Raw genomic sequence first — 13659 nt, forward strand, 5'->3', positions numbered from 1 at the left:
TGTAGAACTATTTATTTACTTTAACGTTATTTTCATGTTAAGCGAATCCGGTAAGCGGTCGTAAAAACTATACGCGGTGTTCATACCATATTTTTATTACTATCAATTACGTGTACATAAAAATAATATTTGGTGAACGCCTTTAATTTTCTTCAAGGATGTGCCCGTTCATTTTATACATATCGGCAAATATAATCAGTAATTTTCTATAAAGTCCAAGTCAAGTTTATTTATAGACTTCAACTCGATGTATGTTCTCTTTTTCTCTGAAGATAAGAAAGACACCTTAGGTAAAACATTAAAATTAAACCTATTTTTTTTTAATGAAAAAGGAGGTTCGTCTGGAATATCACAGACTACTTCAGAGAGCAAACTTAAAGAAACATAAATGGTATTCATATACGCCACACTTTGCCAAACGTACGAGTAGTTTGGTTACTGGTTGGAACTTTCAATAAAATAACAAAATTGTGTTAAAAATATTAATTAAAAAAAAACATTAATTCGCTGCTAATTAAATAAGATTCATTCATTTGCGGTTAAATTATATCACGGACGTACCAGTTAAATTAAAATGCATCGAGCATAATACGTAAACAATGACAACTTCCTCTTCGCAGATTGTGACCTCGTGGCGTCCGTGAACCGGCCCTGACCTCTCGCCTTAGATAATACATAATATTTAGTAAATAAAATCATGTGGTCTTCACATGTATATCACTAATGTAATATTAGTACAGTACTAACATTCACTATTCCATGGCATTTTACTCGCTCATATGTTCTTTATATGCTTTATATTTCTTTATATTAATTATGAATTGTTTTATCGTTCCTAGTTAATACAATACTTGGTGTGATTGGTTTTCTAGTTTACTATATTATTTGACTACTTTAGTAAGATATACCATAGTTATATTTCGTTTAGTTGGTGTCTGGGGTAGTTAAAAGTACGAGTATTCACCCTCATGTACTCCGCTGGTTCTGCGACCTAAAATGGCTGAAAATATGCATCTTTGAACGTATTTTGCTATCTGTTTTTAGATCTGACTTCCGCTTGCATTTAGCCATTTGAATAATGTAACTTTCGAATTGTAATTATTATTTAACTCAACCAAGTAATTTTGAATTTACTTAATAGAAAAATTATAATTATTTTGTATTATTTCAGCTGACATTATTAATTGATGATATTAATAAGACTTCCGGTGCATTTCCTGTTGTCCTTTCGGCTGACCCCTAACCCTGACATCATAGTTACATTACATAAGATTTATTGAACTTAAAAAATATGGCCTTTTATCAATACATTGGTAAATTTCACAAGTTGAATTGTATAATTTACGACATCAATGCTTGCCGAAACGAATTATTTTTTAATTTAATTAAACAATAAACAGGTAACAACATTATATTAAAATAAAATATTTGCATAATGAATTTAAATATATATTTATTCAAATGGATAAAATAATAATTATATTATACCATAGTAATTCAAAAATTATATAAAAGCATTTTATTATCCGATTACTACCCCATCGATGTCCCTGTTTTTGAGTGTAAATAATATACTTAACTTATATATGTAGTGTAAATGTTGCTTATTCTTTTGCTGACAGTTCACTTCTGGGGTAGTTATGGGGATTTATGTATAATGTATATGTGTGCACAGTGCACTATTTGTTTTGCAACCAGTAAATCATGTTCAATAATTATTGATGATTTTAAAGCTTCGCATGTATTGCCTCAATATGGGCGGTGCATTATCACCGGTGCGGTGCATATAGTTGTGGGATTAATGTTTAAGGAACTTTATTTCTCATTACAAAAATTATTTTTTATTTACATGATAAATTTAATATTATATACGAACGAGATACACGTCGCCATCAGCTAGCCCAATTTTAGTCTAATGGGCCCATTCTGATGTGTATCTTTAATGCCCTTTTGAACTGATCAATCTGAACTGATTATATAGACATAGACATATAATTTATTACAAACAAAAACACACACACATAAACACACAAAATAACAATAAACAAAGAAAAAAAATATATATTATATGAAATGCTTTGTTATGTTGTAGTGTTAAATTTTTTGCTCTGTGATTTCGGTTATTTCCACGTAGCTCGTTACCGTTAAACCATCTAAATTACATTATAGATATGTAAATAATCACAATACGATCAAAGTCCGCCAATGGTAAATTCCATTCATCATTAAGATTATTTGAAGTAACAAAAACTTAACTTTTCAAGGAGATCTTTTTAAGTGTGTAATTTCCTTAATAAAAAGTCGATTTTGTTTTATAAGAATACGAGCGGCTGTCTGCGGCTTTATTTAGTTTTCCGGTAAGGATTAGCAAAATACTGACAAAATATTTCAAAATATTGGTAACTAAGAGAAACCTTACCTGTTTAGTGTTTATATGCCATGTGCTAATGCTGTTTTTACATCCTCCTCAACAACATGGCTACGAGAACTCGTCAGACTGAACTCACATCAGACAACCTTTCTGCTATTTTAAAAGGAGTCTTCCAGAATCACTTTCACTAGCGAAAACATGGCTTGTAGAAATATGCAGACTTTTTGGAAACAAACACCCGCCGCACCACGTCAAACAAAATGCAAACCTATATATAAGCAACCCAAAAATCGCACTTTCTTCGCCCTACGCTTTTTCTCCTTCCGAGGCCCTTTCATCTTTAACCACTTTCTTAAAAACAAAATTATCACTAACATTGCAAAACTCACATTAAATACATTTACTAAACATCTCAAACAATATCTTTTTAACCTGTCTTATGCTGATATTGAAAAAATTCTTATTGTGCAAAAATAGTTTAAATATAAATGTGTTATGTAGGAATCATTAAGACGTAAAATAGTGTTTACATGTCAATAGAAAGAAAAAAAATTATTTTCTTTTCTAGAAATGAAGAGTATCTTCTGAATATAGTATAACCCTAAAACAAACCAAGAGCATCGCGATTTATAATCTGCGCTATCAATCCATAATTAACATAACTAATTTTTAATCTAACCGCATAAATAGCGAATTAGATAAAGCTACGATGAATGAAACCGTGAATGAAAAATGTGTCAGTTATAAAAATACGATATAATTACTAAATCAGAGATCAGTCCGATTTCATTTGTGTAGGTTACCTGCGTAGGAATGAACGCCTTTATTTTCTACTAATAAATTTTTTACGAAGGTTACGTTTAAAATGCTGTGTCTCAATAGATAAAAATTCAGCGAGTAATAATTAAATAATCGCAGCAGCCAGGTGCGACCTGGAGCAACAAATAAATACAAGAATAGCTCTGGAAGAGTTAAAACGGTAGGGGGGTAGGGGGGGGGACGGGTATGGGCGTTACTGCATACAATTTTTTGCATTTTCTGAGAAGATTTACTATGGTAATATATATTTTTTTTTACCATAGGAAAGTAGAGATTTCAACGAACTGAAAGCAAACCAACTTTTTGAAAAAAGCTGATATTTTGACGGGTGAATTTTCGATTGAAAATTAGGGTGTTTGATAAATGTGTAGATACAAAAGTTTTAGATCTTTTTATTACCTACAACTTTGCCATTTAACTTTCTTCGATAGGACTTTTAGTTTTGCCGGAAATCGTGATAAACCGTTTTTTACCCCTAAAACTCCCCCCCCCCCCCCCCCTAACCCTTCCCGACCTCAGATCGCCCGTAAATTATTTTTCCTTTAATTTTTATAATATTCTCCTCCTTTTCCAATATGTTTCATCCTATTATTTTTTTCACTTTTTATTTATTTTAAAGGCTATCTGCACTGGTCTATGAAGAGGGTTTCGCGGGTGTCCACTCACAATTAAAATATATTGTAGGCTTTCAAATATAGATAACCAGAGGCCAGAACCACTGTTAACATGAATATTAAAAAAATCTATTTAAACAGGTATTCAAGTTAAGTTAAAATTCGCTCATTTTTCTTTAAATTTAATTCAGACCTTTAGGTTACAACTGATTGACATTTAATACACAATTGTATTTAGTTATGTTTAGATAATTAAACCTTTGGCATGCATCCAATGCAGAGATTCATCGGTCCATAAATGATAAGTTACTAATCAGTAATAATAGCCGAAATTCGAGTGTAAATTCGTGACAGACCCTGAATCACATTAATGACCTGCACTTAATCAAACATATCATGTCAAGGTCAAATCTCTCACGAATGTTTGTCTAATCAAAAAATGTATGCATGGACTATAAATTAGCTAGATAAGGTTGTCATTTTTGAAGATAAGAATTTGTTCATTGACCAGATGCAAAAAAGCTCACATACAAAGCAAAGTCAAAACGTTTTAATAATCTTACTTTTTTAATATATTAGAAGTAGTAGTGGTAATGCGATTCATTCCGATGTTGAATATTCAAATCATAAAGATATCTACTTACGTAATAAAGCCACTGTATCAAAACCGATGCATAATATGTTAAAACGACATAACTCTAGCATGAACGGACATTTTAGCGTCTGTTTTCTGTCGACTTTTCCAGAAGAGAACAGAACCTTGGCGTTGTTGTAGATTGTTCTATACAAAGACCGTATTTTACTGTATTCTTTGCTCATTTTAAACATCATACTGGGGGCGATGTTCTTAAAAAGTAAGGATCATGGACATCTTATAAAATCAGTACATTAATTAACATTAACAAAAAGCTAAACTTAAATTAAATCGGTATATAAAATTTTAAACCTACCGACCTTTGGTGGCAATAAATAATGAAATTAGAAATCTTAATTATTGTAACTGCTTAATATTATAGCGTGTTAGCTAATCACGCTATCTGTACTTAAATCTGAATTGAATACCTCAAATACATAATAAATAATATGAATTCATAATATCACTACAATTAACCAATTTTTTCTTGCATACTAAATACATAATTAGTTTTTATAACTATTATATTCGCTCGTCTAGTTTCATAATTTTTGTTCTTATTTGAAATCTTACAACCGTAGTTTCTAATGTATCACAATGGCACGTATAAATTAAACTGTTTTAGAAAACAAACAAACACAATTATTTCCTTGAGTAAAACTCTGGATTTCATGGTTGTTTTAATCAATACGGTATATAATATACTCAAACTAATTTCACAATTTATTGCTTCTCACAACCTAATTCTGTTATGCAAATCTTATCTGTCACCACATCAGTCAAGGTAACCAGGGTCGGGAGTAGCTTTCTATCATCAAGGTTGAATAAAAAAAAAACACTCTCGAAAAAACTTATTTATTTTACAATAGCAGAGGAGACGCAAAAAGCACCGAAAACATTGTGCCAAAAGCCAATTTACACAAAAAAATCTTCCTCAAAAGATAATAAATAAAAAAGCGTAAGTGAGAAAGTATTGCAGCCGACGCGTTCGTATCGCTTCGAATGCTATAACTTTCACTTACGGTTACATAACTTTACATATAAAATCACAACAAAACTTAAAACATAACATTACAAATCAAATGAAAGTATGATGGCGCGACTGACTTAAGATTATGACTTAATATTACAATGGACGGTTTTGCGTTCGCGCATTGTGGCCACCAATAAAGCACGCGAACGGCAGAGAGCAGCGTTTCATCTTTACGACATATTATGTAAATGCAGGTGCATTCAGATGTATTTACGAAACCCCACGCTCTGTCATTTCAGTATCTTGCATTCCAGATTTGAGCCTACATTCTCTTGGATGTCGACTTTGTTTTATTTTAATTTTGTGCTCACAACTCTGACATACATGGATGAAAACTCGCCCACAGCGCACGTCCAAGCCGCAATAAATACGCGGTAATAAATACTAATAAATTAAATATTAAATGTAATAAATTAAACAACTATTCTAAGTAAATGAGCGATCACATACGCCGAATCAACGACATTTAGGTAACTTCACAAAAAGGAGATATAATAAGCTTACAATTAACACACGTACTTCACTTCCTCGTTGTTGAACCTAGCAGGCATAACGTGAAAGGTAAGTTATCCATCGTGATTAGAAAGGTGTCACGGTTGGCGGACGCTTTCTAGCGCGAATATAACGCAAGGTCCGAGATTCTACGCTGACGGGAGGCCGCATGGAAGCCCCTTGTGCCGTCCGGAACTAATGGAGTTCGAGGTTCAAAACGAGGCGTGCAGGATAACCTCCTGCCACCACATTCTGTTCCTGTCAACGAACAACCCGAGAGCCTTCTTGACAACCAGCCTTCAGCGCTACTTGCACTTCCGGTACTCGCTTGAGAAGCACGGCGAGAACCACAGAAGAAAGAAACTCCAGAATCTGAGCTATGACTGCAAGTCGATTGCCGACGGGGCACCCATGTTTGAATTTCGGGAGAACGTGGCGTGAAAAATCCACTCGAATTCCTTCTGTAGAATGGTGCGACATATCTGTAGTCAAATTCAGGTTCTGATCCACTACAGCAAGATGAATATTCACATTCATGACGCCTCGGTGTTGCACGGCGAATCGGAGTTTTCCTTTTCGGTTCCCGTGGGACTCCGTTTAACTCATACACTTTCATACCATCTTCTTCAGAGGTCTGAAGCTTTAGTGCACTTCGAGCTGCTTCAGATTCTGTAAACTCAACCAACGCACACACACAATTAACAAGACTGGGATTTTTATTTAGGAACTGCCGAACATCAGCAGGAACTGGATTTCCAGGACGTAGAACTCTAACCAAAGCAATTTCACCACAGCCCGCAAATAACCTTGACACATTTTCTACTGACGGGCGATCTATAGGCATCTTCACAGCTACTACTGTCCTTGACGGTGTCGTCTCATCGTATGCGGGAAGAGGATCGATTCGACGTAATTTAGTTCCCGCTTCATTAATTTCCAATTTTGTAGACTTCTTCAAGGCTTCTGCGACCACTCGCCAATCCTTTGTAAGATGTTTTACTCGTTTGAAACTGGATATCAATTTTAGAGAGACATATCCTTCCTTATTTCTTCGCACGTGCTTAAGCAGGAAGGCGTCTTTAGTAATATTAGCATCCGAGAAGTAGAACTCCACTTGGGAGGCTATACGGTTGGCTAGTTCCTCGTCAGGTGGTGCGTATGGCGGTTCCTGTGTGTCGGGAGCGACTTCGCAGCCAGAATCTTTTCCGCCGCCGGAGCCGGCTTCGGAAGCCGTGTCTGAAAGATCAGCATTTTCGTCGGTGGACGGACGACGGTCGGAAGTTATGCCTTCGTCGGGTTCAGGCATGCCCTGGCCAGGAGGTATCCCCTCCATCTCTGTTAGCGCGTGGAAGTACCACTATTGCATTAGAGGAGCGTGCGACTCACTCGATGGCGCGTATCGAACTGCGGGCGCGCGGCGCGTAAAAGTATCTTTTATAATATCGGAGGGATGCACAGTAAAAGGCGTTCAGAAACCAGAAGTGAGATGACATTGCAGACTTCGCGACGCATGCGTTTTAATTACTTAACATGTGTTGCCCATTTAGATTGCGCTCAGTGCTAGTTTGTTTTGCGCTTATTGTAATGCGAGGTCTCACGCACCTTGGATCATTTGTAAACATTCATACATACGCTATTTTAAATTATTTAGAGAAATTGCATGATATTCGTGTAGACGAGCAGATGTTACATAGTCGATACTAAAATTTAACGATATCATAAATCGTTCGCTTTCAAAGAGCTATAATTAGCTAATTGGCCATTAAAGTAGTTTATTTTCATTCCTCCAAATAAATTACATATAAGTATAATTCAAGAATGTATTGCTCATGGAAATATGTGCTCGTCATAAGGCACACTACACGATACATACATGTGCATCAATAAAAAGTGTGCACAACATTTAAAGGGAAACATTACAATGATAAAACAGAAAGGAAATAATACAATAAAAATAAAAGAAAAGAAACAAGATTAAGAAATGGAAATATGTAATTTTAAAATTTAATATATTTCTTGTTTGCAATTGTTTATTGGTGACGGATCAACAGTGGCTGCAGCATCTTACGCCTGAAGACATGAAGACTGTCATAAAAAAGATCTGCTTCGTATTTACTCAAAGCGTTGTTTACTATAGATAGCGATCGTATAAAGGAGAATTACAACCGACGTTGGTCCTCATTGCCCGAACGTAAAAAAGGACTGATGCAAATATGTTATGTTTAGGACACATTTAGTTATCATAAATAGTAATATGAACATCATATTATTTGTTGGAAAGTAGACAAAATAAAACTTATTAAAATACTTGACCACGGTGGTAGATTAAGCCAGGTCAGGTAATACCACCATATTTTATTAAAATTCTTAGTTGATTTATTCGTTACATTTTTATTCGAATAACAATTTTAGGGCATTATTGCATTCCAATACCATTGATGTATATATGCCAAGTTGTAAGGAAAAATCGCTATTTACTTGCTTATTTTTAAGAAGCTTATCCTTCAGAGGTTGTATAGGTTTTTTTATAGAATACTACGCACTTATGGCATTCTTGATCGCATCTGCCAGCCCACGTGTTCATTACACATGCATTTTACCAGTATAATCTGTAAATTTACCTATAACGTTACTTCTAGGGCTTCTTCTACCTACTTAAGTACTATTAGAAGGTAACCTACATTGCTATAACGCAATTACAAATAACTAGGTCTAACAATTAACACAAGGGTTTTGTGTGTAAATTAAATTATTTCATAGTAAAATGGTTGAAAAGAAAAAAGAATATTGAATTAAGTTGGCATGTACAAAAAAAGTAAATGTAAATATTGATCTGCAATCATACAAATTTATAATTACCCGTAATGTGTTGCACTTTCCATTTCTGACTGAAAGAGAAATTCAATAAATAAAGCTAAAAAATAAAGAGCCAAAAAGTTTGTGTTATAAGTATAAAATAGGTTAAAAAGTAGACGGCCAGATAGATACCGCTACCAAACAGATGCAAAGATTTAAAATCTTGCAAAAAAATTAATTTCGTCTGATTAATATTAGTTTTCAATCACAATAGCACCTAGGCGTGTCTGTATAATCAGATAGGTAAAAAACAAGAAGCCATTTGACGTCACAGAGCAAATGAGATTACAGCGAGCAGTCACCCCACAGTTACACAACCTGCGTAATACACTCATTGGATTATTGCCTAACTTGTGATACTCTAGTACGGGATTTGATATTTGATACAGTATAATAGCACGGTACATAGAATAGAACCGTCATGTTGACTCAGCGTTTGACTTTCCCATAGATTGGAATTTTCTAACTAAAACTATTTTTGCTATGTAAACCATATGTTATCTTAAACTTTATATGTAACTGAAAGTATATTTTATCCATAGGCTAACGTTAAATAGCAGTGAAGAGAAGTTTTGTAAATTCATCTGATATTCATTTAGAAATTTTATTACATTTTCATCACGTTAACACGTTCGTCAAACTGACAACAAAAAAGAAAACTATTAGACAAAACTTATTGGAGTATCTAAGGAGAAGATAGAGACGAAGATATCTTTATCTGATAGTTGAGAGTTAGCGGTATTTTATACTTATTGTTTCGACTGGTAAAGCCTAAACATATGTGAGTTAGGTTCGAGCTAGGTTTCTTGAGAATTGTTCTATGGCTATCTCAAGATAACGGAAACAATTTGAGATATCTAACAAACCATGTATCTGTATTAATTCGGCTAACGAATTTGATATGGCAAAAGGTGGAGTGCAAAAATCGAAGTGAGATAAAACAGTTATCAGTAATAAGTTATTATAAGTTAATTTACATTTATTCGCCACAATTATTGCTTTTTAAACGATTTATATAAATAAAACTGCAATAACAAACACTTGTTATATATGGTTAAGAAATTATAAGGTCGGAGCGAAATATTCAAAAGGAATTACGGAACAGACCTTTTAACAGCGGAAATCGATAGTGTTGCCATTTTTTTATGTAAATAATAAAAATTTAATTGCTGCTCCTAACCTATTTTATTCTTATTGTGAAAGCCGGAATAAGCTCAATTGTTAACAATTAATGGAGTTTGGAGTAACAAACTAAAACAATAATAATTGTCGAAGTGTAATAATACGTTAGCCACAGTAGAAAAACATTTTTGTATACTTTTGGTTTCAATTCGGTTGTTTACGTGTAATGTAGTTTGTAGAGCTGAGTGCGAAAGCAAACCTTTCACTAACCGAGATCAAAAGGGATATTAAGTAATGTCGTTCCGGTTACGAATCCAAGTATTAGTTTTAATTTGTAACAAAAGTACTGAAGATTTTGAGGAAATAAAGTAAAGGAAATATTGTTTAAAACATTCGCATATAAAGAAAAACATGTGTTCGAAATAGCTATTTTAATTTCATAAATTTGCTGAGGGTTATCCATATTACTTCGATACAGCCGATCGCCACATTTTATTTCACTTGATTTTCCATTTCGCTGTGGTTTTTAACGCTTTGGATGCACTTATTATAACTTATTTAATAATTAAGCCCTCTACAAAATATTTCGAAAATTTAAAACAATATTTGTATAGCTGTCAAGGTATTTTCTACATTTACATATATTTATAGATGCATATTTAAAACATTTTAAAAATTAATCACTTTAGGTTATTCTGGCCGAAATTACACACACATGTAGTTTAAAATAATGTTGTTATGTGCGTCTTTTATTGTAAAAAAAAATTTGCTATTTTTCTACAGCTCTGAGCTGTGAATAATACAGGACATCTTCCGTTTCATTGTAATGAAATTATTATACACAAGGCAACGATTGGTTCCGTTTTCTCTGAAGATATTTTGCAAGGAGGTTCGGAGGTGAATTCAACGTTGCTAAAGTACGACCTAGATTTCTACGTTTTATTAAAAAACAATCTTAAAGTTCAAGGTTGTGATAAAATGCATTTCTCGGATGAATACGTTTTGATTGGCTGTGTCCAAACTCATGAAATAAGGGACAATAAGTATTTTTTTAATAGAGTAAGAGACTTCTTATTACCCATTATAATATAGTGATATAAAATTTAACGCGTTATATAACCATTTTTAGCTTCTGATTGGTTCTATGGTAATCTTTTTATCTCTCTCTAATTGGTATCACATCACATAACTCTTCTCTCTACTTTACAAGCAGTTTTTGTCCACATCGTATTCCTAACATAATAATTTTGATATCACGATTTATCTGTTCTATCAGCAGGAGGCATGGTGAAATAGGAGCACGCACTTACATTCTCGTGGGAACAACACGCAAACACATAGTCGAAATAAGTAACATACACGAATTCAAGTACGACCAGTCACCACAATCAGCACCTGTTTCTCGAGCATGACGCATGGCCAGCCATCGGCCCCCTCGCCATATTTTAGGGAGAGAGACAACCCGACGCATGGACGCCGCCACAAGCAATGACATTTAAGCGAGCATGACGATCCTTGAAATGTGAACTTGGGTAAATGTTGTTTCATACTTGCTCACCCTATTCAATATTATATTAAAAAGGTTGCCTGGAAGGGATCGTTCGAAAGCGATAAGGTCGTTGCCCATATTAATTTATTATTATAATATGTACTGAGTTTTGCAATGAAATGTTAAAAAAATAAATATTAAACGCCCAAGTGATCACCACGAAATTTTAGGTAAATCGTATCTTCATAAAAATGCATTTAATGGACGAAAAAGACCATTAATAAATTATTGTATCTTATGATCAACTCTTACTTACTTAGCAACGAACTATAAGTGTTATATAATAATTTTATAATCGTATTTAGCTTATTTGGAGTATCGAATTAGGTGTTGACAGAAAAACAATTGGATATAATTCGGGTCAAATAAGTAGGTTACATAATCGTAGGGTTTCTAATCCTAACTTTTGTAGGGTGACGTAAGTACGTATATTGCTTTGTGTATTGTTTCGTGTATATAGGGTATCAGACGTATTATAACTAAGTGTACTTCAAAACATAAAACCATAACAACAAAAAATTTAAATTATGTACAGTTTTTTCAATGCTTTGTAAGTCACTTTTTGAGGTAAAGTAGTATTTCTGAACCGATACGACTCAGGAGACATCAAGAAAAGATCTTACCATTCTCTGAAAGGTCGGCAGCACACCCGCTAGCCTCTAGCCCACAGCGATGCAGTGGCGGCGGTTATCACTTTATTCAAAGTTTACCTGCACATTTTCCTCCTGCCCTATAAAAAAGATTTAAAAAAAAAAGTGTGTGTACTTATGTACACGCGTTAGAAGTTATACTTCTTTGGAACAATATAGTTGGAATCAACAGAAGCAATAATTAAAAATTATACATACCGACAATTAACCTCAAATCTATAAATGCACTCAAAACAGTTTATTCAAATCAGTTTTATCACTAATATTCAATATATATAATCCATCACCGTCGTATATGAAATTGATTTAATAAAAACACCAAAATAATATTTATTTATTCACACTGTTTAATTGTAATGTTACGAAACACGTGTTCTAAATATAAAAATACTAGAATATACAACTTGAACATAGTTATTATAGATTTTCATGCCACCTAGAACTATCTTAACGATGTAGAATTTAGGTGTCGGTGTGCGCGCGCATCGTAAAAATTCACTCTCATCATTTTTCTCCATCGCGCCAAAAGAAGTATTACTTCAATAATTTACTAAATTAAATGTAAAACTCGTAAACTAACTTCTTTACATATTGTGGTGTCTATAAAACATCTAATTACAATTACTATAATTGTAATAAATGTTATTCTTAATTTTGCGCTGTTTAGCAATAGCCTCGGTGGCGCAGTAGGCAGCGCGTAAGTCTCATAATCTTAAGGTCGTGAGTTCGATCCTCACCCGGGGCATATCTTTTTATATATTTTTTTAAAAACTATACAAATTGAGCATACCTTATTTATTAATATTTACCTTATATATTTATATTATTACTATATATATATACAAATTGTATATTTTACATTTTTATGTACATCAATAGTTCGGAATGTTCCACATAACTAATAATAGTTAATAATAATTAATAATAATTGATGAAATTGATAAAGGTAAAATTAAATAGTAACACTATCTGACCATCCTCGATTCTAAAAACAAATGAATTATCGAATTGGGAAATTTCCCCGTACCACGTGAAGGAAACAAAATAAAATGATAATTATTAGCGACATTATCCTTTGCACCCTCGCTGTTTCCTCCGTACCAAGGTCTCTTCCGTGTATTCTAGGTCGACATGTGTTAAGGTAAAAATATGTGCTGAATGATTAATTGAACTGTAGGTTTCTATACAATATGCGCTAAAGATATAAAGGTCAACGTTTTGCCGGCATCTTTGTTAAGGCATCATTATTATTCTAAATCAGAAACACTTTAATACGTAGAACTTTTGGCAAGCCACTCTTAATATTAAACTATGATATTTATTTTCTGCGCAATTAATATTTGCTGGTACGAAAATGAAAACACACACACTTGCTTCCAAAATTATTAATAAAACAAATGAAATAAAATTAAAGTCTCCCACAATCCACTTCGGTAGGAACTTCTTTTTGGGAATGGAGAGGCGTGGAATCGAACTGGAATAACCATAAAAAGCAGCTGCCGCATTTTATAGTCATGGG

At 33.5% G+C, this 13659-nt stretch overlaps 1 protein-coding gene and 1 non-coding gene across 2 annotated transcripts; one reads left to right on the plus strand and one right to left on the minus strand.

Annotated features, from left to right (window-relative positions):
• Positions 1-5277: 5277 nt before the first annotated feature.
• On the minus strand, positions 5278-7385 carry LOC125053178 (la-related protein 6). The gene has a single exon (XM_047654410.1). The coding sequence runs from the start codon at positions 7294-7296 to the stop codon at positions 6082-6084; it is 1215 nt and encodes a 404-aa protein (XP_047510366.1). The 5' UTR covers positions 7297-7385; the 3' UTR covers positions 5278-6081.
• A 5427-nt stretch (positions 7386-12812) lies between these two features.
• Trnam-cau lies at positions 12813-12885 on the plus strand. The gene has a single exon. It is a non-coding gene; the product is annotated as a tRNA-Met (tRNA).
• Positions 12886-13659: the final 774 nt, after the last annotated feature.

The sequence above is a fragment of the Pieris napi genome, chromosome 10 (assembly GCF_905475465.1).
Source record: "Pieris napi chromosome 10, ilPieNapi1.2, whole genome shotgun sequence".
NCBI classification, from domain to species: Eukaryota; Metazoa; Arthropoda; class Insecta; order Lepidoptera; family Pieridae; genus Pieris; species Pieris napi.